The following is a 26,641-nucleotide window of genomic DNA, read 5'->3' on the forward strand; positions in this document are numbered from 1 at the left end:
AAATAGGCATCCCAGCCGTTTCAGTTAAACTTAAGTTTGTCTAAATTAAAAGAAATAATTTCATAAAACTCAAAACAATGAACTTAAAATATATCAGTTCTGTGAACTTGAAAGAAAAAGAAAGTGCTAAATAATCATGAAAGTTAATTTGACTGAACTAATTAGTTTAATTTAAGTTTGTCCTACTCAAACCAGTTAATTATTAAGAGCGTTAGGGTTTACAGTAATGCATCCGAAGCTCAAATGGGAGCCGAAACTTCCGGGCCACGGCTGTTGTTTGTCGAGTGCAGTGGAAAGGCGGCTAAAGTGGTGTTATGAAGTCGTAGGCACAGAATGCTGTAGTTTATTCAGTTTCGAGGTGTAATCTTCCGTGATGGGGGTGACTCCCCTTGCCAACACTGAGCACTATAGTACCCGAGTTACACCCTGTTCTGATGTTCCTCACGTAGTTGACATTTGGACGCCGGCTATCCCACTGACACCTTTAGATGTGGGATGGCCTTTTTGTGCCGGTTTCTCCTCTATTCTCTGCACGCGTCACTCCAAAGTCAACAACAGCAAAGTTAAAAGGCTCTCCATTCACTGCCATTAAACCTGACAGGCACCGTGTGAAGAGCAGCTTTTAGTATTTCACATTTAAACTTCATCATCATGACATTTGCTGTTAAAGCAAATATATTTAAAGCGATGTAAAGTAGGAGAGATTAGATGACGCTAATTTAAAGGCAATTTAGAATAGCTTTTCCAGGAGAAAATTGCACTTTGATAAGGTCGCATAAAAACATCACAGCTGAGAACTTATATCAGATAACTGGTTATATTAGGATGATTTTACGATTGTTTGTGATGCCAACATTCACATTTTTAAATACGGATGTATAACTCTTTATTATCTTAATTGCTCTCAGGGACTGGGATTTGCTTGACAGCATTATGTAATTCAGTGCGCAGATAATATAAGACCCAGAGTATGTATTTAACCTGAGATCGAGAGTGCATGGATTTACAGTGTGATGTTTTCTGAGGGTCTCCAGTGAAGAGACAAAATTTAAGTAGATCCTGGCTGCATCTTTGGGTTGATTTTGCAAAAGAAGAGACTTATAATCAGTCACAAACCACCTGTTAATACAATGGCACATTTAAAACATAACCATAATCACAAAAAATGATATACACTCACCTAAAGGATTATTAGGAACACCTGTTCAATTTCTCATTAATGCAATTATCTAATCAACCAATCACATGGCAGTTGCTTCAATGCATTTAGGGGTGTGGTCCTGGTCAAGACAATCTCCTGAACTCCAAACTGAATGTCAGAATGGGAAAGAAAGGTGATTTAAGCAATTTTGAGCGTGGCATGGTTGTTGGTGCCAGACGGGCCGGTCTGAGTATTTCACAATCTGCTCAGTTACTGGGATTTTCACGCACAACCATTTCTAGGGTTTACAAAGAATGGTGTGAAAAGGGAAAAACATCCAGTATGCGGCAGTCCTGTGGGCGAAAATGCCTTGTTGATGCTAGAGGTCAGAGGAGAATGGGCCGACTGATTCAAGCTGATAGAAGAGTAACTTTGACTGAAATAACCACTCGTTACAACCGAGGTATGCAGCAAAGCATTTGTGAAGCCACAACACGCACAACCTTGAGGCGGATGGGCTACAACAGCAGAAGACCCCACCGGGTACCACTCATCTCCACTACAAATAGGAAAAAGAGGCTACAATTTGCACGAGCTCACCAAAATTGGACAGTTGAAGACTGGAAAAATGTTGCCTGGTCTGATGAGTCTCGATTTCTGTTGAGAACATTCAGATGGTAGAGTCAGAATTTGGCGTAAACAGAATGAGAACATGGATCCATCATGCCGTGTTACCACTGTGCAGGCTGGTGGTGGTGGTGTAATGGTGTGGGGGATGTTTTCTTGGCACACTTTAGGCCCCTTAGTGCCAATTGGGCATCGTTTAAATGCCACGGCCTACCTGAGCATTGTTTCTGACCATGTCCATCCCTTTATGACCACCATGTACCCATCCTCTGATGGCTACTTCCAGCAGGATAATGCACCATGTCACAAAGCTCGAATCATTTCAGATTGGTTTCTTGAACATGACAATGAGTTCACTGTACTAAAATGGCCCCCACAGTCACCAGATCTCAACCCAATAGAGCATCTTTGGGATGTGGTGGAACGGGAGCTTCGTGCCCTGGATGTGCATCCCACAAATCTCCATCAACTGCAAGATGCTATCCTATCAATATGGGCCAACATTTCTAAAGAATGCTTTCAGCACCTTGTTGAATCAATGCCACATAGAATTAAGGCAGTTCTGAAGGCGAAAGGGGGTCAAACACAGTATTAGTATGGTGTTCCTAATAATCCTTTAGGTGAGTGTATAAGACAGCTCAACTGTTTTCAACACTGATATTGATAATAATCAGATTTTTTATTTTTTCTAGAGCATCAAGTCATCATATTAGAATGATTTCTGAAGGATCATGTGACTCTGAAGACTGGAGTAATTGATCACAGGAATAACAATATATTCACATAGAAAACATTTATTTTAAATTGTAAAAAGATTTCACAATATGACTGATTTACTGTATTTTTAAGGAAATAAATGCAACCTTGAGCAGAAGAGTCTTCTTTCAAAAACATACATTGTTATGTTTCCAAACTTTTGACTGGTACTGTATATATAACATTTTTATCAAATATGAAGCACATTTTTTTTGTAATATACAGCTTAATAAACATTTATATTTTATGCCTCTAGAAATAATTTTAATGACATTTAAGCATTCTAATCACTGTCCTCTCAATAATGAAAATCATTGTTTCCAGGCAATTTAAAACACGATTCAAATACTATCATGATGTAGCGTTTAACTTGGCAAATGCACTTTAGTATAGGAGAAAATGCTGTCACACTGCAAAACCCTTTAATGAGTGCAAAAAAATAGGCTTCATTTTCTTGAAGCAAAAGCATTTACCGGTAGTTGGAAATGTGACTTTGTTCATGACTGGGTGACTTTCAAGACATTTCCAAAGAACATTTTCTATGATGGTAGAAAAAAATACAATGAGAAAAATAACAATATAACTGCCTTTAAAGGAAAAGACTGCTGGGGAATGTAAAACTGTAAACCGCACACACACACACACACAGACACACACAAAGACAAACAAGCTTGGGAAGTTGTTTGAAATGGTCTCTGGAGAGTGTGTATCTACCAGAATGAAAAGGCTTTGCTCTTTCAGCATAGAAGTGCATATTAGTCGCCTGCTTCCTTATTCTTTAGCATGTTTACAGCTTTTGTCTAGCCTCCCTGCTGAGTGCTGTCTGCACAAAAGATCTGCTGAAAAGACTTTACAGTCATATCAGTGAAACTGTCAGATTATCCATATGGATTTATTGTTAGTTGGCGGTTGACATCATTTTGGGAATGGTAGTGATTTTCGATTACACGGGATGTGTTGGAGTACAGTGTCTTTCACTTAAAGTCAGTTAAATGAAGGATCATGCAGTAAAATTAAGGCTTTTTTACAACTTTTTCACAGTGACATTTTAAAGTGGAACAATGCTTCCTTCACACTTTGCACTGTGATACTTTTATTTAGTTATTTAATTTTTACTTTGCTATGTAATATAATAATAATTCCTCATTTGGTTCCCTCTGCCACTATGTAATTTTAAAGGGGTGGTTGATTATGATTTCACTTTTCTAACTTTAGTTAGTGTGTAATGTTGCTGTTTGAGCATAAACAACATCTGCAAAGTTACGACGCTCAAAGTTCAAAACAAAGGGAGATATTTTCTAGTTTCTAAGGACTACAACAAACGGCTGGTAGAGACTGAACCACATTCCTCCCGGGTTAGTGACATCACCAACCCTAGAATTTACATAAACCCCGCCCCCAGAACACGATTTATAGATTATCATGACAGAATATGGTAATCAATGACTAGAAGATAACTACACATCAGCTACATAAATTCACCACCTAACCATTCAGAAATGTCCTGTTGCTCTACATGTTGTCACTTCTTCTAGAGTCTCCATCATTGAATCCGGTTTGAACATAAAAGACTAAAAGTTTTTGGAATTTTCAGTGCATGTCTGTATGAGGTAAAATGACACAAGCTGTTGTAGCTCCTCCCCCTGTGCCGGGAGCAGCAGCTCATTTGCATTTAAAGGGACAGACACAAAAACGGTGCGTTTTTGCTCACCGTCAAAAAGTGACAACTTTAACATGCTATATAAACATATCTGTGGGGTATTTTGAGCTGAAACTTCACACACACACTCTGGGGGCATCAGAGACTTATTTTACATCTTGTGAAAAGGGCATTATACCACCCCTTTACAGTACATGTATTCATTACTGTCACAGCACATTAAGGATCAAAGTGCGGAGTGCAGCTTTGTAAACTTTTCTTAGAAATGGATGAAAATTTGCATCACACTTTTGGTGCAAAAATAGTTTTCTTTGATTTATTTGACTTATCTCTCTCATTTTCTCATGTCTGGAATGAAAAAGTGCACCAACAAGTCACATTTCCAAAGAATCCCCCTCTTTTTAGACGGTTTTATATCAGTATTATCCTCCATGCCCTTAGAGAGGTAACGGCTCTCGTAATTGAAGAAGTCCAGCATGATAATTTGATTGGACCACATTTTCAAAATACTGTTCTCATTAATGTAATTAACATTGTTCCACCATAAAGCATATGATTGTACTTCATCACTTCTGTATCCGCCATACTGCAGTTCCTCTGAGAGATGATTGCTCAACATCACCATATGCATTAGGCTATTCTTTATGTAAAATAGATGTACGCATGAAACTAGGCTGTGGCTTTTGGGATGTTTTTCAACTCATTAAGTTTCCCGAAGTCTTGAGCACATCTTTAAAAGCTTTGCCTCTACTTGAGTTTAGTTGTATTGGTATTGATAATTACCAGGATTTTAGTTTAATTAAGAAATTATTTGATTGATTTAATTGCGTTTTTAAGGTTTTAATGAGAGGAATTGAGAAGAGTGTTCTGACGAGACAAACGCCGTCATACTGGACATTTATGATTCAGGAGCATGGATTGGATCAACTGGATCTAGTTTCCCCACATTGAGAACAATGGCCACTGATTCGCCAATATTTGAGAGGTTCAGGGCATCAAATAAAATGTTTAAAATGTATTCAAGAGTTTTGTTTGAGGCCGTTTGTATCAACTTAACAAGACTCTCATTTCTTATGCTGTTTTTACAGTTTTTACAACTACTACTGTGCCATAATTTGCAAAAGTTTTCACTTTTCTGCGAATTGGTTTGTTGTTGTAATGTTGTCCTATATAAGCAGTGTCATAAAACATCACATACCAAAGCTAAACTCTGGTTGGTTGTTTTACCTTTTGGACATGCCATTATTTTTGCAACTGTTTGTGCAGAAATGTTATGCTTCACCTTTAATGTTGTACTTTACCGTGTTTGTTAGAGGTGCATGATTAATCCTTGAAAGATTGCGATCTTGATTCAAAAACGCTCGCAATCTTATTTCTAAATGACAACTATTCGCCGGTGTCTATTAAACCTTTGACAAAATCACACCGGAACATTCAAATCTGTTGACCCAGAGAGAGCAGTTGTCATGTATATGTATGAAACAGCTTCATAAACCGTCTTTCAGCCACACAGTATTGTCATTTCTGTTACAAATACTCAAATGATCACAGAAGTACTGGGATACATTTCTAGTTAAGATATAAACACTGATGTCTACGGTTGCGATCAAAATAGAGCAAATCCCCTTTTGAAAGTAACTCGGCGACAAGCGTCTTTTAAAATAATTGATGTGTTGTGGAATCATTAATTCAAGAGATTTATTCAAAAACACTGATTCATCCAGCAAAGAAACAAGTGAAGTAATTATGAGCAAGTCATTGAATCATTCACTCAACCTGTTTTTTTTTTTTTTTCCTTTCAGATAATTAATTCAAATTTATAACAAAAAATTTCAGAACCTCTAGTAAATTACATGTTTTTGTTAAGTTGTCTGTCAGGAATCATGGGAGAATATAAAAAAAAAAAAAAAAAAAATTTGGGATTCTCAGTTTATCCAGAATTTTTGTTTTTTATCCCGTTTCTTTGTTTCTAAACTCATCTTTTTCTCGCTCCTTTTCCTTCTCTCTCTCTCTCTCTCTCTCTCTCTCTCTCTCTCTCTCTCTCTCTCTCTCTCTCTCTCTCTCTCTCTCTCTCTCTCTCTCTCTCTTTTGGGTTTCTTCTACAAGTACAAATGTCATGTCATTAATTTTATTGTTGGACAAGCAAAATATGCTGTTTATATCACTAGGAGAAAAAAGATAGAAGATAAGCCAGGACAAGATGTTGTATTAGTTTTTTGAAATATGGTAAAATCACGAATTCTTATGGATTTTAATTTTCATAAATTGATGAACACGAAAAAAGCTTTTGAAATGCAGTGGTGTTGCAATAATGCTCTGTGTTCAGTTGATGATGAAGACATTGTTTTTGTAAGAGGTTTAAAGTAATTATTATTATTATTATTTATTTATTTTATATATATTTTTTTTTTTTGTGTGTGTAAATTTGTATAAATGTTAACAAATATTTTAATAAATTGATTGTAAAAATCAAATCTCTCTCTCTCTCTCTCTCTCTCTCTCAGCTGTTTGAGTTTCTAGGTCCTCAGGGGTTTGAGATGATCTCCATGCTCCTCCAGAGAAGGTCAGACATCGTGGACTCTCTTTTGTCCTTCCCGTCGGATTGCCGATCTTACATCATGTCAGGTGAGCTCAGTAGCAACTTCTCAGGACTTCACAGCTTCAACATGGCAAAGATCTCCTCATCTTTACATTTTCAGCAGCACTGGCTCTGCATTTAAATAACTATGGGCAATGTTGAATTAAATGCACTAACAGTCAAGAGGTTTGGACATATGTTAGATTTGTCTGTAATTTAGTGTGATTTAACTATGAGCAAAAACACAATGCCTCTGTCGACGGTGGTTTCATTAAAGTTGCAGAACATAACTCTTGATACTTTTTTAGCTGTAAATAATACTTTTGTCAAAAATAGCAGATAGCAAACACGCGAGACACCAGAATGTTGCTGTGGTTATCAGATTGCCCATTTCGGGAGCAAGTCATTTTCCTAACACAGTATGATAATTTAGTGAATTCGGCTCCGTATTTAAATGCATCACTCATTACAATTTACAGGGTATTTTTGGCCACTGTTACCTTTTACCGCCACAACCAGGAATGTTTTATGAAATCTTTTTTACTGAATTTCAAGTACTTTATTTTTTTAAAGGGGTGATTTCACTTTTCTAACTTTAGTTAGTGTGTAATGTTGCTGTTTGAGCATAAACAACATCTGCAAAGTTACAACGCTCAAAGTTGAAAGCAAAGGGAGACTACACGACATTCCTCCCGGGTTAGTGACATCACCAACCCTAGAATTTACATAAACCCCGCCCCCTGAACACGATTTATAGATTATCAAGACAGAATATGCTAATCTATGACTAGAAGATAACTACACATAAGCTACATAAATTCACCAACTAATGTTGTCTACATGTTGTCACTTCTTCTTGAGTCTCTCCATCTTTGACTCCGATTTGAACATAAAAGGCTAAACGTTTTTTCAATTTTCAGTGCATGTCTGTGTGAGTGCTCTTGAAGCTCCGCCCCCTGTGCCAGGAGCAGCAGCTCATTTGCATTTAAAGGGACAGACACAAAAACAGTGCGTTTTTGCTCACCCTCAAAAAGTGACACTTTTAACATGCTATATAAAATATCCGTGGGGTATTTTGAGCTAAAACTTCAAACACACACTCTGGGGGCATCAGAGACTTATTTTACATCTTGTGAAAAGGGCATTATACCACCCCTTTAATTTAAGTTTGCATTGTTGTAATTTCATCCTAGAGATTGTTGGTTTGGTTCATGGATTGGAATTTATTTTTGGAAGACTTTTGGGATATTTTGTCTTGTTTTTCAGAGAAACCATAAACCTCACTAAATACTTTATAGTTTTATGCTTAAAACAAGCGAAGCAACAAAAAAAAAAACATAATTCAAGATGCATCTTGAGTAGACTAAAAAAAGTGGGGAGTCCACTCATAATGCATAATAATAACTCATTATGCGATGCAAATAGTGGGAAGTCTAATCCAAATCTTTAAGCCATGCTCTTCTAGCGAACAGTAATCTCAAAGACTTTGTGACCTTTGACTTTGAGCAGTTTTGCATGGCAAAGTTAAATTTCAAATCCAAGAAAGACCATTTGAAAGAGAGGAGAGCGTGAATGAAAGGGAGCTGGAGAGAGATATACGACCACTGACCCTTTAACCTCCATAAAGCTTTACAGCCGCCACTTCTCCACACACTGTAAGTGCGCTGGTCTTTAGGCGTCGTCTATTAACCTTCCCTTCCTGATGACCAGCTGTTTGTCTGAACTCCGGATGCTGAGTGTCAGGATTTACTGTACATCAGAGAGACTCAGTGCTCACATTAAGGGCGACTCGTCCCACACTTGACCATCACAACGCTGTTTAGATTGAAACATAAACCTCTCACACGTTCTCTGTCTGTCACCTCTTTTTTCCTATGAGAATGTGCGGTCATTTGCTTCTGTGCTTTAACATGGTGACAACTTTAGTTGGCTTAGGTTTTAATTAAAGGCTGCATGCCTTTATAAAAGCAGTTTGTCTGTGGAAATGTAATTAATTAAAGCAGACTAGAAATAGGTATTATTATGTTTGGATTGTGTTTGTCGTTAATAATAGGTGTAGATCCAGTTGGAAATGTCATATATTGAGTTTGTGGTTTAGCGTATCCTCGTTACCCATATTGACTGCTTTACTATGGGACCCACCAAGGGAAAGTTCCTCTTTGTAGCCATTTATAGAAACAAAATCAGTGTTTGGTTTTTTTGTCCCAGGTAAAACCTCATATATTAAATGACAGTATTTATAATTTTCAAGTTTACACTTTACAGTAAGGTACCATTTATAAACGTATTAACATTAGTTAACTATATTAGTTAACATTAACTAACAATGACAAATACTTCTGAAACATATATTAATCTCAGTTGGTTAATTTCAACATTTACATCTGTTATATTATTTAATGGACCTTATTGTTAGAAATAACAATGAAAGTTGTATTTTTAATCAACTAATGTTAACCAAGATGAATAAATACCGTAACAAATGTATATGCTTTAACAAGCATTAACTAATAAAACCTTAATGTAAAGTGTTGCCATTGTATGAATGAACAAAATAATGTATATATAGCATATAGAAAATGATTACCAAAAGAGATCTGATATTTAAAGCCAGCATGAAATGGAAATTCATCATATTTTCTTAATACTTTTTTTATTGATCTTATTGTGAACAAGTCATTCATGCATGTTTAATTTTTTTTTACTTTTTTTTTAAATGTATAATATCATAACTCTGTGATATATTACGGACATCTCCAATCATTATGTCATCTTAAACCCCACCCCTTTCTTACAAGCTCACATTCAGATCTGGCTCATCTAATCCACAACCCATGAATTTAAGATTAAGATTTAACTTTTTTTTTCTGTATGTCACAATTGTTCGGTACTTCTGTTACATCACGACTTTAACTTTACTAAAACTTGACACTTGGATTAGACTTCATGTCTGGCTCAGATGCACAGCAAGCTTCCAGAAAATGTTAAAAAATAATAATTTTAATACATATCTAATCTCACAAAAAATTACATAATGAAAAACGGCTATTTTTGGACCATGCGGTGACATTTTAATGAGGCATAAACAATTTTTGGGTTTTCTTAAAATTTAAATGACTGCTAAACAATTTTTTTTTTTTTTTTCTGATAGACAACACTTCAGATACAACTAAGATATAAATTACTTTGGTAACACTTTCTATAAAGGCCATGCTTATAATTCATTAATTAATTCTAGTGGCTTTAAGTAAAGTGAAAACATAGGATGCAATTTTCCAAATGTTAAGAAATCATGAAGATGTGCTCATTATACATTTTAAGTTGTTTACTTGTAAATGTAACTAATGAACAATAATTCCAGTAATAAAACAATGAAGAAGAAAAAAACACTGAAATAATTAATAAAATTTTTCTTTTTCTTTTTTAATGTCACATACTAGCGAAACACTGCAACAATAATTTTTAGAGTATAATTCCAAACTCTTATAATGCAAACATTAGCTATTAAAGACATTGATAACTAATTGGTGCAGCAAATGAGGGTCTCTGGAACTATTTTATATTTGATCATGTATAAATCAGTGTGTATCATGAATTAAGAGCATGCACATTAAAAAAGCAAATGCATGACTTATAGTAATTATACAAATATTATAAATGTAACTATAACTGTTCTTTAAATACAGTATACATAGTTCCCACAGGCCAATTAATGTCACGTGACCTCACCGGAGACGCCATCTTTGAGGGCAAAAGCTGCTGTGTTTACCATAGACAGTATATAAACGGTGTTTACAATGTTTTACCATACTGTATATGAGTTTTACAAGCAAATTTCGAATATTTCTTTCTATTTATAATGTTACGAAAATCATGAAGAGACAAAGTGACAGAGATTATAAAGAGACTCTATTAACACAAGACAGAGAGAGGTACAATGCGAAAATTTCTGTCATAAATGGTGTGGATCCGTATGCGCTAACAAAGGAAGCACTGAGCACTGATTATGCAGCTTTGCCTCAGATACAGTATTATCATGTGTACCATTATCTGGTATTGGTTCGGAGTTTTAATACATGTGAGCAATTTCGAGCCTGGAAATATGTGCATGAATATGAATATACACGGTATGAAAATAAATAAAACTCGTGTGCAAATTAATTAATTACTGTAATGCGGAACTACTTTATACGCGGGTTCTTTAGGGACATAATCTGAGATTGCAAGGCTGGAATATGTGTGTGTGCGTCAGTCTGTGTCTGTGTGTGAGAGAGTCGCGGGCGCGATCGAACAGTCGAAACAATGTTGTTTTTGTATGTTTTTAATATCTCGTCATTTTGTTCATACAGGACATAATTCAAACTGCAAAGTGTTAACATATTTGTGTACACTCGCAATAAAAAACAACAAATTCTTGCGTGTTTTAAGGGAGTTTCTTTCCTGTTTATCCTCGCCAGCCATAACCTCCGTCGTTGTTCTGACAAAAGCTTAGTCTTCTCACATTCATGAAGTCTAATGACGGGTATACTGTAAAATCCAAATTTAACTGAACCTCCGACACGATTTAAACATCCATTGACCCAGCAGGAGATCACCATTTTCACTTTTTATCACGAAATTAACTCGCTTCAGCTTCTTCTACTATTGTTCTGCCCACAGAAATGGCGCCGGGTCGGCCAATGCCCGTATGTTGTGACGTCATATGGTAACTATGTATAGGTCTTAATGAGTCTTTATAAATATATTTATTGAATAGTAATACTTATAATGAATCATAGCCCCATTTATACTTATCTATAAGCATGGACTTCATAAGAAAGTGTTACCAATACTTTTTTACAACTATTTTTGTTGGCAGAAGAGACTTCACACACAACGTGTTTGTGTGGTTAAAGCAAAAAATAGGAAATATAAAACCTGTAAGGTCAAGAGGACTTCTTTTTATTCTTTTTTTAGAAGTTGAACTTTTAAAGTTGGGATATAACATAAACATGTTCTTTCACCCTCAGACCAGACCTTAAAAACAAAGATTTACTTTTCTCATGGACGGGTGATCCTCTACTGGAGAGGCATTACTGAGTGAACGCCACTCGAGTATGTGATTGTCTGACTGGGTGAACTGTGAAAACCTCCATCGTATCAAGACGTGACGTTATTAACATTCTTAACTAGTGTGTTTCTTTAGCTTTCAGCAAAAGCCTGACAGTGCTGTTCATGCAACTTGAGAATATGAGCCTATGAATTATGTAAGCATGCTAGTCAACGGTCTCTTATAGATGTCTTCACACATCTAAAACAGAAGGAATGATCATGGGAGCTTTGTTTTAAATGTGTGAGCGGGACGCCGCAACACGAGGTCTTTCACCACAGATATCACAGCCGTAGACTGCCAGCTACGCTAATAAACCATCACTTTCATGAGCGCTGTGAAGTGCGACAAGCCCACGGACAATAAAATGTGCAGCAGTTACGTAAAAAAAAATCAAAGCTTGTTCAAAGTAAAGTGTCTTTAAGAGGGTTTGTCTTTCTACACTCGCTGTGAGAATAAGTGACTGTGAATATATGTGCAGCTCCATTGCTGGACTATAATTTCTAAGCTATTCGTCATCTCAGTTAGCACTCTCTTCCTGTGAGCACTTGGCCATTAATGAGGAACTGAGCTGCTCTTGAAAGACTTAATCCATTAAACTTCCACTTTTTAGTGGAATGGTCCTTTTCTGTAAGTGTTCAATTAGTACAATTACCACAGGTCACCTATGCTCCTGTAAGGCACTGTAGAAAAGCTCTGGAAGTGAGTGAAATATTCACAATGTGACATAATCAGCATGTTTTTGTTTTTGTTTTTTTGTTCAGTTTTACTAATTTGGATACTAGTTTTATACTGTGAGCACATATGCAACAACTCAGAAAGTGAGAGGATAAAACAGCCAGTATGTGTCTAGCATACATCAGAACTCCAGGTAATACTGTTTAATAGACATCCCATGATGCACCTCTTCAAGCCGGTTGAGTGACCTTGGCAACCTGTGGTTACTTTGAATGTGACTAAATTAAAGAGATATCATAATCAATTAAGTAAAATATAAATATGTAGGCCTGTCCAATATTTTGAAGGTAGTGTGTATATATGAGCGCATTTATGTATAGCTTAAACAATTTTTCAAAATGTCAGTATTTTTGCAAAGATTTACAAAGCACACAATCGTTTGCTGCAAAATCAGCTCTAGTTAGAAAACAGTTATAAAGACAGTGACTGCTTACTGCCTTTTGGTAAATGAAATGTACAAAAAAAGTTGCAAAAAGTTGCAAACTCTTTTCTGCACAGATATATTGTGATATACAGTAGCAGATTTTATTTGTCCTGTTTTTTTTTTTTTTTTTTTTCACTCCCACATTTAAATACAGTTGTCAATCCAGAAACTTTGCTGTGTGTAGCATGAGAAATAAAACTTATATTCAAATTGTGAATGGGTTATAAACAGAAAGTGAGCAAAGAGGGCTTCCTTTATAATGGCTGAAGCTGTCAATCACATACATCAGCCTGAGCGCTGCACTTTTGCAAAAAAAAATCAAGTTGTCCACCCAGTGCAATGGTTCTCTTATATACATCGCGTTTACACGTTGTTGGTTGCAATGAAAGGATGCTCGAGTGTGTAGAACACAGCAAGTGACCGCGCTGAGTAAAACCTTGGATTAAAAATTGAGATGAATCACATTAGGGCTTTTCACACTTGTTAACTAGTTAACCCGGGGTCATTGTAAAAGGAATCCTGTTATCTTGCTTCACTTTTCACAATGCTCACAATTACCCGAGGTGAACAATTAATCCTGGGTTTGTCACTGCATAGGGTGTTGATGCAGAAACTATTCTTATAGTACTAATATGTTGCATAGGTATCATCAACATATAATATACATTACACAATCATTTAGTTCATCAAAATACAAATTCGTAAATACCAAAAATAGCATAGGTGAGGTAGTGGTTCTATCATAGTTCGAATTACAGGGGGGTACTATACCCCCCAATGAAGACCCAGTACCCCCCAAAGGGACAGAAATATGACAGTCAGATAATTTTTCTGATATTGTGAAAAAATATAATTACAGTTACAATACAAGTCAACTCCTATTTTCACTGTAGGAACATTTTAATGTAAAGCGATTTCAGACACCCCTATTGTGGACCGTACCATTTTTAACCACCATGGCTAGAAGCAACGGAGATAGAGAACGACTTCAACTTCTCAAGCAAGTGTCAACGTTAAATGACAAAACGCTTGTTTCATAAGGTATCATTCTTTTCAACATTGCTTAATTGTATATTCAAAAATATTTTAAATAATCTAATTTAATTCAGTTATACTTTTTCAATGTAAATGATTTAATTTTATTGGTAACAGCCTAGTGTCTAATTATTTTAATTGAATATATTTATTAAAATTTAAGAATTTGAAATGAAAGATGGAGCATACATTTAATACAATTAGGGGAAAATGCCCTTTATAACGGTACAAAAAATTATTCTGAGTGTTTTCAAACAGTGATGTACTGAAACATTGACAATTTAAGCTTGAAGGGAGTAAAGCCTCAGGTTAGGCTATTACGGAAATGTAATTTTGCCAAAAGAAGAACTTTTATTTGAAATAAATGTTCATTTTAAATCAGCCTACTTCAGTGTGATATGTTACCATATTATCATGCTTAACACTGAGAATTTGAATAATTGTAATGTGATGATCAGATGCAGATATCTAAATCAAAGAATATGGGCGGTTTGCGGGTGGATTATTTATTTTTAACAGTGGATTCGGGGGCGACTCAAAGTGCACCAGATTAATGAATTTATCTTTAAAATGTACAACATTTTCTTCAGGTGGGGCATGCCCCCGGACCCCCCTAGAGATAACAAGCTCCACCAACAAAGAATTTTGGGAAGCACATTAGGCTATATGATGATCTACAAAAAATACACATTTAAGGCGAGACACGGCAGGCAAAAACAACGATTTTTCATGCAGTGGTCAGTTTTGAGATTTTGGGCTAGTTTACTCCTTTAATATGTGTTCTTTCAAGCTGCTATAAAGAAATCGTTGAAAATATACATTAAGATGTTTATTTTATTACATTTTGTTTACTTGCGGCAGTAAGTTTCTCCCGAATTTACCAGGAAGTTAGCGACATGCCGGGATCCGTCTGTTTACTGAAGTCTGTCATGACCGGTATCGTTGCACAACGAGTCTCCTGCACAACGCTATGCAACCCAAATATGGGCATTTCCTTTCTATCAGTAACCAATCGTGAATGTCCAAAGGGGGATGTAAAGCTAACGACGATTTCTCATTTAGAGATTTTTAACTCTTTAACTGCCGGTTTCCCAAAATGAGTTTTTTGTCATTCTCCAGTACAAACATCTCAGCCGATGTACACCACACTCTCCAGTTATTCACTTAGCAGTATTCTGAAGATATTTTCTGAGGGATTTGTTAATAAATCATTCCTGGCCTGATTTATGTGACATTTTAATAAAAAGAATATGGCGAAAATACATTTTTTATGGCTATGGACAGTATATTTAGATTTCTAGAGTTTTTATTTTCATCTTGTGTGTAAACAAAATGAAAAAAGAATTTTGCACCTGGCTTTATCATATGTTCAGATCTATCTACCCAAAATATATGCAAAATCGTGCATATTTAATGAGATAATGCATCATTTGCATAATTAAACATACAAATTTCTAAAACTTGTAATACATTTTTTTTTTATACTTGTGTAAGTAATCAACTGAGGAAGTTTCATGGTGATATCTATTATTTTAAAATGTTACCCTATTCACCTGTAGTGTCTCGCCTTAATTATCTTATTATTAAAATACATTATTATGATTTTACCACCTCCGCCTCATTTTGAGCCAGGAAAAACCCTGAAATAGGCAATAGGCTTCTTGTAAAGGTATTACTTTTACTAGTAATTAGAAAGGTATTTCAGTGCACTTAACTCCTAACTTTGGGGAGTTGATCAAAACAGTTCTCTTCTGGATATATAATAACAATGAGATATTGTGTAGCCTATACTGATTATCAGTTTGTCGCATGTTTAGACCTTGTATGTGTGTTGCACAACACATGTTGCACTTGGCAATCAAGGTGGGGATTGATATGGTAGTGGACCATGATGGTCATAGAAGAAGTGAAGGAGCAGTACCCCCCGATTATGGTGGGGTAATTCGCACTCTGGGTTCTATCATAAAGCATGCATAAAATGCTATACAATACAAAAAAGACACTATACAACACAGTAATAATCATACACACAATATCCTGGTGATATGCATGTTCATTCATAGCTGGTTTGCCTTTGAATTAATGAAAGAAGTCCTTACTTTCCTATGGGGAAATTAATTAGTATCTTAACACATAGTTAAGATATGGATTAATCATTAAATATAACGAATAATTGATTTGTCCAGACGCTACAGCAGTGTCAGGGTGTTTGGTAGGACAAGCGCAGCATGTGACTATATATAAATGCTCTAGCATCATGTGTCCTTAAATTATATATCGCTGACTATACTTTGAAGTTTTTTTTTTCTGAATGTTTTTTTTTTCAGAGGATAAAAGTAAGAATTAAATGATCTCTTTTTCACTCCTTTTTTTCCCCCCATCAAACGCCGAAATGGCTGTTTATATTCAGCGAGCTTTGTTTCAGTGTCTGTCCACAGCATGCGAATGAGGCACGCGATTGTTCGTCGGTTGCTAAGCGTCTAGCCGTAACTTTCTAACACTGCATCGCTTCACACCGCACGCGTTTGGCACCACAATAGCGGGTTAAGAGCGCAAAATCTGTGCTAATCGTGCTCTGGAGCAGGGCTTCATATCCCGGTGAATAAAAGCGGAGCTGACCCTGCTTCTGAATTACAAGTGTGAAACATTCCTGTAGCCAGGGTTAAAAGTACGGTTTAGGTCGACAATAACCCGTGGTTAAGTGCAGTGTGAAAAGCACTAATACCTTATTAACAGAAGCACCATCTTTGATTTTTTTTTTTTACGGGAATGAAAGTGAAACTGTGAGGGATACACGTGCATCTCTTCAGTGGGTTATTTAATGTATTTTTGGATTGTTCTGCTGATGAAACACTGCAATATTATAATTTTTTTAACAGTGGATGCCATTGAAAACACAGTAAGTCTATCCCTCACAGCCTCACTTTCATACCTGTCATGGGCTATCTTTGATAATAGCCTATTGTGCACTATTTCAGTTTATCGACAACTCTAACTTTTTCACCTGATGCTCTTGTGTAACTCCATGACGGTTACAGGTGTCAGTAATGATAGAAGCATTATAAATATGTCATATTTCCCCAAAAACATCATCCACAGCTGTGTACCTGCACCAGCTCTCCCCCATAACTTGAGTGAGCTCGAGAGAGAGAAGGGGATATTCAGCGGGTTCAGGGGTGCGGACGTGACCGTGTCCCCAATACAGCACTGAAGAAAAGCCCAGAGACGCCTTTGAGATGGAAATGTTACGGAGGTAGCGAGGGTGTCCAAGGCGGTATGAATTATTCAAAAGAACCTTTTGAGTCTTGGCGGTCAATATCTGTGACTGAAAGGAGAGACAAGCCCAGAACCGCGCTTCTCAGAATAGGATTCTTAGATCTGAGAGTATGAGCTGGTTTGTCTGTAATAGGCATTTCTGTCAGAGCCGTGAGATGAGGACTAGGTTACGACTAGTTTGGCATAAGAATGTGTGTGAGGATCAGGCTTTGTGGAGCAGATAGCACAGCCGAGTTCACACACAATGGCAGGCATGAATGCATGTTTCATGCCCCTTCATGCATGCATGAAAACATGAGTGGCCTGCCATAGATGGTTTACCAAGAAAAGCTGAGAAACAACTCTTTCTTGGTATTTCAGCAAGGTTGTTTAAATGTTTACTTATATTATAAGGTTCCTCTGAGTCTGTCCTTTGAGCAATTGAATTGAATTGAATCTGTTCGGTGTATAAAGAGCTCGAGTCTCTTCAGAAACTTTGGACTAATTAAACCACTTAATTCATTCAGATTAGTGTTACGATCTCTTTATGAACGTTTTGAATTTTCAAAGTAGTAGTTGCCTGTCAATGGAGGGACAGAAATCGCTCAGATTTCATTAAAAAAGATCTTCATTTGTGTTCTGAAGATGAATGAAAGTCTTAAGGGTCTGGAACGACACGCGGGCGAGTCAATTATCACAGAATATAAGAGGTTTACTAAGAAAGCCAGAGAAGAGCAGAAAGCAGGAGATGCAGTAATGATTTAAAACAATTGCACAGGGTTTATTGAATGATCTGACCAGCAGCACACAGCGAGTGTTGTCATGACCGACTGCTTCACAACAACATCATATACAACCTATAAACCTTGCAGTATTCCTCTTATCTCCTATTTGTGAAGACAAACATTCCCATGAAAACCTCCCAATCATAAGATAAAACAACAATAACAAGCATTGCAAGAGCAGTGATGACAAAATATAAAAACATGAATAATATGACAAATGAATTAAAGATTAAATCATAAATGGTATAATTCAAATGACTACTACAGTACATAAATGACTAAGAAAAAATGACTAATTTAAGAAAATAAAACAAAACAAAAAACGTATTGTTGCTCTCTTGAAGCTACACACAATTTGATATTAAAACTGGATTATTTTTAGTAAACATTTATTAATGGAAGATCAATCGTGCTTGCTTGACACGCCAGAACCAATGAGTTTTGTTCTCATGCGTCGATTTACCAGGCTAACTTCTTCACATGAAAAATGAGTGATGATTAGTTTGCTCTTAAAGAGATAATTTACCCACAATTCTGTCATCATTTCTTTATGTCGTTCTAAACAGTGTTGGTTACCACTCAATTCAATTTAATGAAGAAAAAATACAAGAAATGAATAGAAATGTTTCCTGTATACATGGAGAACCTGAGAACATCAAACCATTTGCTCCTTGTTAATGATCTAACTGAGTCTGGAAGGCTGGTGGACGGATTGTTAGCAGCACGATAGAGTCGGTGTATTTTTGTGCATCATTGTGAGCTGGTTGTAAGGTTAGTTCTGAGCTCACCTCAACAAAGGACGTGTTTGTTTGGGCACCTGAAGGCTTTGAGAAGTTGAGCATGCCGGTTTTGAAGCGGTTCAGCCCGACTGTGGAAGCGCATTAAGAAGATGAAAGCCAGTGCGGTAGTTTAACGTTATTACTGACGTGAGTGAGAGAAGATCACAGCTGAAGACAGTCTGCCTCTCGGTGATAATTTCTCATTCTTTCCTTCTTCTCGTTTAATGGAAGACCAAAACAGAATTACTCACTGAATTAAGGTCTTTTTGATATCTATCTGACACAGTTTTAAAGAGGGGAAAAAGAAAAGAAAGCTTTGAAAGAGTACTTCCTTTTTTCAGCAGTGGTTTGGGAATGGAAAAGCACACTAACATAAATGTATATAAATGTATGTTTTTGTATAGTATGCTTGCACAGAATGTACATTTGTACATGTGTAAGACAAACAGAACCTCGTATATGGACAACATACACATACAGTAGGTAGTCGACCAGAATGCCTATTACCACCACCGCTAGCTGGCGCGGCAAAAATAAACCAGTCGCATTTCAAAGTCGTTCGCGAAATGACCGATAGGTGGCGCAAAGGAACATTTTGCAAAACAGCAGCAATTGCCGCATTTTGAAGCGTAAGTGGGGCTAATGTCAACAGTAAGGATGAAATGCTACAACTATAGTAATTTCCAAATAAGCCTACAACAAACCTGGAAAATAAAACGAGCTATTGACATTTGCTGTACAGTAATGAAACCACCTAAGATTTGGTGGTTTTGAAAGTAGCCTAATAATTGTATTATTAAATAAAGAAAGAAAATTTGGTTAATGTTGTTTAAAGAAACGATACATACATATAGACTATTATTTGAATGAACAGTGAACTATAATATACAACTGGACAGCTCTTCTGATTATTCTTTTCACTCCTCTATCAGAAATCTTGCGAGGAGCACTGGTCGAGGCACATTTATGGTGAAATTATTGTCTTTCCACTTCGGTATTATGGCCCCAACAGTGCTCACTGGACCATTCAGAAGCTTATAATGGCGCCTATAACCAATGCCATCATTATGTTTTGCAACAATTAGGTTGCGAAGGTCTTGAGACAGCTCTTTGCTTTTACCCATCATGAGATGTGTCTTGTGTGACACCTTGGCAATGAGACCTTTTTGTAGGCCATCATTTGGGACTGAACCAGCTGTTATTAACTTCCACTGACGTTAGATTTTCCATCTGGTGAACATTTCATGTCAATAGCACCTTTGGAAATATATTTACTGAGAAAAATGATGACGTGTTCAATACTTATTTCCCCCGCTGTATCTCTGTTTGCTGGCTATCTGTTTATTTAAAAAAAAAAAAAAGGTCTTGTATAAAAAACGTTTCTCATTATTTCAACAAGAATGAGACTGATTACATAAGTAAATGTAATTTACGGAACGGCGGCGGTAAAAGTATTATTCTGGTTGAGTACCAACTGTACAGCCATTAGTCTCCACACCCCACAGATAGGGCCCTATAAAATCCGTTTTATTTTTTCCCAAATTCCTTTTTTTTCCATTTTAATTTTTGCAAATTCCGTTTTTTCCGGTTTAATTTTTGGGAATTCCGTTTTTTTTTTTTTTTTTTTACCCTTTACTGTTATTTTAGTCGTAAAAAGAGTGTTTTTAATGTTAATGATTAAAATGTACACAAATAAAATAGGAATGACCCTAAATTTATTGAGGTAACAAACAAAATTCTCATTTTAAGAGGTGTTAAATGTGGTTTGGTTTGTTTACATTAGTGAATGTATTAGGCTAACTAACATGAACCACGAGCAATACATTTGTTACTGTATTTATTAATCTTTGTTAATCTTAGGTAACCCTAACCCTGTATTTTTATGATGTTACTTCACACAGTAGGCTACATTAAACTAACTAATGTTAACAAATACAACTTTTCATTTAAATAATGTAGGCTACTAAATGGTGAAATTAACATTGATAAAGATTAATAAATGCTGTAGAAGTGCAGTTTATTAATAGTTAATGTTAACTGATCTAGTTAACTAGAGTTTAATAAATGGAACCTTATTGTAGAGTGTTACCGATTTTGTTATACACCGAACCGATTCAGTGTTGGACAGATCAGTTGTTTTAACCATTCATTAAAGTGAATCGGTTCAAAGGAGTCATTAGTTCGCGAATCGGACGTATCATTAGCAGACTTGAACGCGTTGTGTGATTATCCCGGCAGTTAGGACATCGCACAAGATTTGTCAACACAGAAAACATTTCATCATTGGATAGGTTTTGTTTAGTTTATTGAAAGTGTTTTTTACGTCAGCTGAATGGGCGGAACGCTTTTCAGAGAAGGCAAGGTAAAAAAGTTTTTTTTTGCACAATTCACACCCAGCGGTAGCCTAATTCAGGAAAAAAATATATCCGAATGCTCCACGTGAAACTTCGTTCTTCCGATCTTTTACCATTGTGTCAATTCTCAATTGACCCTTCGCTAAGCCACGCCCGAAAAGTGCCACAGGCCAATCGTGGCTTAGCAACCGTAACAAGGCGCGGGAGGTCTGGCAAGCTTCCGAGCGAGGGAAACATGCCGAAGCGTTCTGCGTATGGATTGTGCAAATCTGATACCCGGTATCGTAAAAGTTTGGACGGGGTGGTGGATTTTGTTCCCTTCCCGAAACCTAAAACCCAAGGGGAGAAATGCCGGGCGTCATCTTCATTATAAATATAGCGCTTTTAACAATGTAGATTGTTCACAAAGCAGCTTTACATTGATAATAGGAAATTAAAGTAAAGTGTTTTGGCTTTATAGCAGCTCTAGAATAAAGTTATTGTCCAGCTCGTGGATCAAGCAGTGTGATTAAAGGCAAGACGGAGGCTCACTGACATAATTTAACGTTACTTAAAAATATATTTCAGCATTTTGTTAATCGACGGCCAAACTAGTAACGTTACCCCAATCCGATCGCGACTCTCCCGGTGTCTAGTAAAAGTAAAAGGTAGTTAGTAAAAAGAGGGAACATCAGGGGGCTTTGCCGGAGATCTCCAATGAAAAGGTTGGTATCCAAACTTAATCAGTTCATAACAGTAACGTTAGTCACTTATGTGACCCACGACGTGTGAGCTGTAGCCTGGCGCACTAAAAATATAAGCGGGAGAATGTTATCATTGCAAAGTGGTCAGGCTAATGTCTTGTGTTTATTCCACAATACTTATGGATAAGCTGTTTGATTTATAAATATTAGAATATTTTCAAATTTCACTTACGCTGCTGTGCATGCACAAAGCTGTTCCTCAATGTGTGTGTTTCCCATTTGAATGGTCAGCGTACTGCTGGCTACTGCTTGCGCTGGGACCTAACGTTATAGGCTTTAGCTTCAATTTTGATGAAATTATTCTCTAATCGTTTGCATATTATGTCGTGGATATATCCCTCGAATGCATACTGCAGTCTTGCTTTCTCATATTTTCACCTGTTCGCCAAATATGACTAATTATCTCCTTAGGAATGTCTGAAACCAGTGCATACATACTGTAATAGATGTGCCAGGTGTGAAAGCTTGACAGGCGTAGCAACAGTAACTAAGGAGGGCGGGGCTTAGCGAAGGGTCAAATTGATTTAGATTAATAATAAGCGCGAGGGAGTGAGAGAGAGCAAGGCAGTTTGAAGACGCGCGCGCGACCGGGCCTCTCTCTCTGCTCGTTCTTTCAGTAATATGCGATTTTCCTCAGACATACGTTTTTCTCCCACACAAAAACAGAATTTTATTCCAAATATGTAAAATTCCGCGAAATTCCGCGTTGACAGTAGATTCCGCGTTAATTAGCCAATTCCGCGATTCCGTGATCGCGGAAATGATAGGGCCCTACACAGAAAGCTTCTTTCCCTCCTGTCATTCCTTCACATTTACACATCCTTCTCTTCACTCAGTTCACTTAGAAAGTTTATATAAAAATATCAGTACAAGTCACTCATGTTTGGTATCATTTGAAACGTCTCAGTATAATGGTCTTGTCTCCACAGAAGTAAACCAAAAGGTAATAAAGGTTTTAGGAGTTTAGAGATACTTTGTTTACCGTGGTAAATTGTGCCAAATTACCTTCTGTTCCCAAACGGTGTAAATTTCCCAGGTCTCACTTTGGAGGATGTTTTGTCTGGGTCTGAGTATTTAAAGACATGTTGCAAAAGCCTAACTTTGTTCTAAAGTGGTGCTGTTTCTTGGAGGGCATTTACACCTGCTTTTTTGTCCGGATAGCTGTCCGATCAGAGAAAACGCATGAAGTGACCAGGCCCTTTTATTCATTGAAACGGACAGTTCAAACAGTTCACAACTTAAAATATCTCTTATTTCAGCATCATTGCTATGTTGCTATCATTTTAACCAGTAAGGTCAAGAGTGCTGTTATTCGATCAGCGAAGATCACAATGTGCCGTCAGTTAACGGATACATTTTTGCTACAATGCATTGAAAATAAATATTTACTTACCCCACTTTGGGATATTTTTTACTTATACCAGATATTTCCTTTTATTTCCTTATTTTATGTTTATACTTTTCTATTTTTTTTTATGTGTGATTTTTAATGTGCTTTAAGACAAAGCATGTGTAAGTTCATAAGTCGACAGCATTGCTGAGTATTTTCTCCTTAAAACTGCAGTGAACCAAAGACAGTCTCAAAAACACGGATTGAAATCGCTGGTGTTTCTGACGTCACAAACTACCTTGTAACCAATCAGATCAACGTGTGATCGTCAACCAGTGGATCTCTGAGCTGAGTGAGTGAGTGGGTGGAGGCGGGGCTCATTTGCATATTCATAGAACTGTGAATATTTAATGAGGCAAGGGTGTCGAGTTACATTCAAGATATTTTAAGGCATGGAGAATTTTTTTCAAGGAAAAAACATTTTAGTATGTAATTTTGGTGATCAGAGATGAGTTTTAAGGGATAAAATTAACTACAAGGGGACTTTAAACAGTTTTGACTATTACTTTACAGACAGTTAGCTAACCATAGATATGTATTTGTACAGTAGTTGTAGCAGTACTAACATTGTGTAAATTAATGCAGCCTTTTGAAAATATTTTATTAATTAATTAATTTTTCATTTCAGGCTGTACCCTTATATCGTACAGCTGATGCCCATGCTATTTTTTTTCCAGTTAAGTGGAAACTAAGTGTGCTTAGCACCTGCAAGCCTGGATAATTTCACACCCAAACTAATCCTGTTATATTCTGATGTTTGGAGATTAATTCTCTCCTGAAACCCCTGAAAAAGTTTGCAGAAAGTAATAAACTTAGCATGTATTCGACTGGTCAGTTTTGTAGACCAGTGTGAAGGCCACAGGATAGAGACACTAGACTATCCAGCAGTGAGCTTTAGATGGCAATTAAAACAGACGCGTTGCATAATTAACATTGTCATTAAGGGGACTTATGTGTGATTAGATCAGGCTGGTTGTAATGACCTGTCTGAAAACTGAGCTTTCACTTGGATTCAGACGGCTCCGTCTCCGGCTCTTTTGCTCACAAAGGTGTCATGTTGGCAAGTCTTGCCTTTCACAGTCTATCTTGGCATCAAGTTCAAGAGGCAAGGAGATTGAATCTTTGCACCATGTCTGTGTCTTTTCATGTATCGCTCCTCTCAGACTGCTTTGCTGGTCAATCTTTTGTTAAAAACAAATGTAATATATTGGAGCATATCGAAAAGTGCGTCGGCGATTGCTTAAAGAGATCTTTTGAACAGACTTTTGGAAGAAGAGCTCAGACTGTAGCTTTCAGAACTCAAAACTTCCTTCCCAGTCCAAAACGACTAAACCGAAAAAACAGTTTTGAACCTTTTCAGCTTAAAGGGGATACTTCACCGATTAGCATTAAGCTGTGTATCAGTAGAAACCCGGTAGTATTTTCTAATGACCGTGCTTCCCTCCCGCATGTCCCCCTGAGACCAGAGATTTCTGTATTGTGTGTCTGGAAAAAAACCTCAGATGACGCAAAAGTCGTCATTTAGCTCATCAGAGGCTTGTTTGTCCAGAGGCGAGAGACTACAGCCAGTAGGAGGAGCTCGTCCCGCATGTCTTCAACCCGCCCATAGGGGGATCTCACTCACAGAATGTACAAATAGTGTCAGCCATCTTTTTTTTTTTTTTTTAAGCTAAGCTAAGCTAACTTGCTCTGTGGAGAAAGCTGAGTAACCACGATGGCGTAAGGTAGCTTTGAAGATGATATGGCCTCTGTTTGCACCGCTCCAAATGTTTAACCGGCAAATTATGGAAACTCACTCCTGGTTTTGGCTGTACATCCCGGTACAAAGCAGTTTAGCACCATTTCGATGGAAAAAAGGCTAGTGTTTAAATTAAGTTATCAACTATCTCGTCACAGAGACTCACGATAAAACAGCGTCTTTTCAGTTTCGAGTCGACTAGTAGCCTAGCTGTATCATTTCTTCCGATACTGCCCTCTGTAACCGGTAGGCGTGGCTTGGGCCTCGTAGGGCAGCGAAGCAAGTGCATTCTGGGAGTTGTTGTCTTTCATCCACATGAGCCAAAAATACATTTTCTGGCTTTTCTCAGTCTAGAAGGCACCAACCTCTAAAATAACTTCACATTTCTACTACATAAATGACCCGATTTAAATACACATTCATCTTTCCAGTGGTGAAATATCCCTTTAATGACATCAGAGAGATGAATGCATTTAAACATATGAACACGTTAGTAACACCTATTAGGTGTTTAGAAACTTTCCAGTCACGGCGAGAAAGTAGGATAGATGCTATTAAGATCTCGACTGCATACATAATATCCTGATCTGCTCTGAGTATCATAATGAATTCTAATTAAACGAGTATGGGAAAATCCCTGATCATTTTCAGTCTTATCTTAGTGACTTGAGTGTTGACAATTTCAGGTTGTATTGCTTTATGAATCTGTCACAATATACAAAGCTGTCCTGTTTAAAGATCAGGAAAATGCTTAGAAACTAACTGGTTATATTGGTTATATGGTTTTTGGTGCAAGAAACCTTGACGAACATGGGTGTATCTATGCATGGAGAATCAAAATGTTCTTGATATATTTACACATTTAAGATGTTACTCTACAATAAAAACATACGGCAAGTGTCAGAGCTCAAAACTAACTCTCCTGTTTAAAATAGGGCTAGTGATTATTTTTTCAATCGATTATTGTTTCGATTAATCAAATGGTTCTTTTTTTTCCCGGTTAATCGATTGTTTATTTTCTAAACAGTCAATTAATCCATAGATTAGTTACATTAGTTATTATTTCTTGGTAAATTAACCAACTATGAACTTGTGAACTAATGATATTGTTTATCACAAAAGATAAGGTTTATGCAGTCTAGGCCTAATTAGGAAATGTGTGTAATAAGGCTGCGTTCACAGGTCACTTTTTGGGATTTTCAACAGCAGTTGCTTACAAGTGTGAATCCTAAGATGTTTTGTTCATTCAGGAGATTAAAGTAGCTAACTAACTAACTAAATCAGTATCAAACATGGCGGTGTCCATAAAACGGTGAAGTTTTACAACGATTGACAGCGCATACATAAATAAATGAGTGTTTCGATGGGCTTAGTTCATCCATTAGATATTTTAAATAACCAACAACAGCGTTAAATGCTTTGTAACTGGTTGCAGAAATCACATTTGAGCCTGACAAGCGCATTATGGGACTGTGTAAAAGATCAGCATAATAGTCCAAATACTGGCGCTGCCGTGTCGTAGTTTTGAGAGAGCCCTGAGATGCTTTTC

At 36.8% G+C, this 26,641-nt stretch overlaps 1 protein-coding gene across 2 annotated transcripts in view; it reads left to right on the top strand.

Moving 5' to 3' along the window:
* The window catches only part of ascc3 (activating signal cointegrator 1 complex subunit 3), a 242,832-nt gene that overhangs the window by 14,643 nt on the left and 201,548 nt on the right, over nucleotides 1-26,641 (top strand). For both annotated transcript variants that reach the window (XM_084435411.1, XM_084435412.1), the window contains exon 5: nucleotides 6,689-6,809. In XM_084435411.1, coding sequence (XP_084291537.1) covers nucleotides 6,689-6,809 — 121 coding nt within the window. The remainder of the gene's footprint in view (nucleotides 1-6,688; nucleotides 6,810-26,641) is intronic.

This window comes from Rutilus rutilus (genome assembly GCF_951802725.1).
Source record: "Rutilus rutilus genome assembly, chromosome: 17".
Classification (NCBI taxonomy): Eukaryota; Metazoa; Chordata; class Actinopteri; order Cypriniformes; family Leuciscidae; genus Rutilus; species Rutilus rutilus.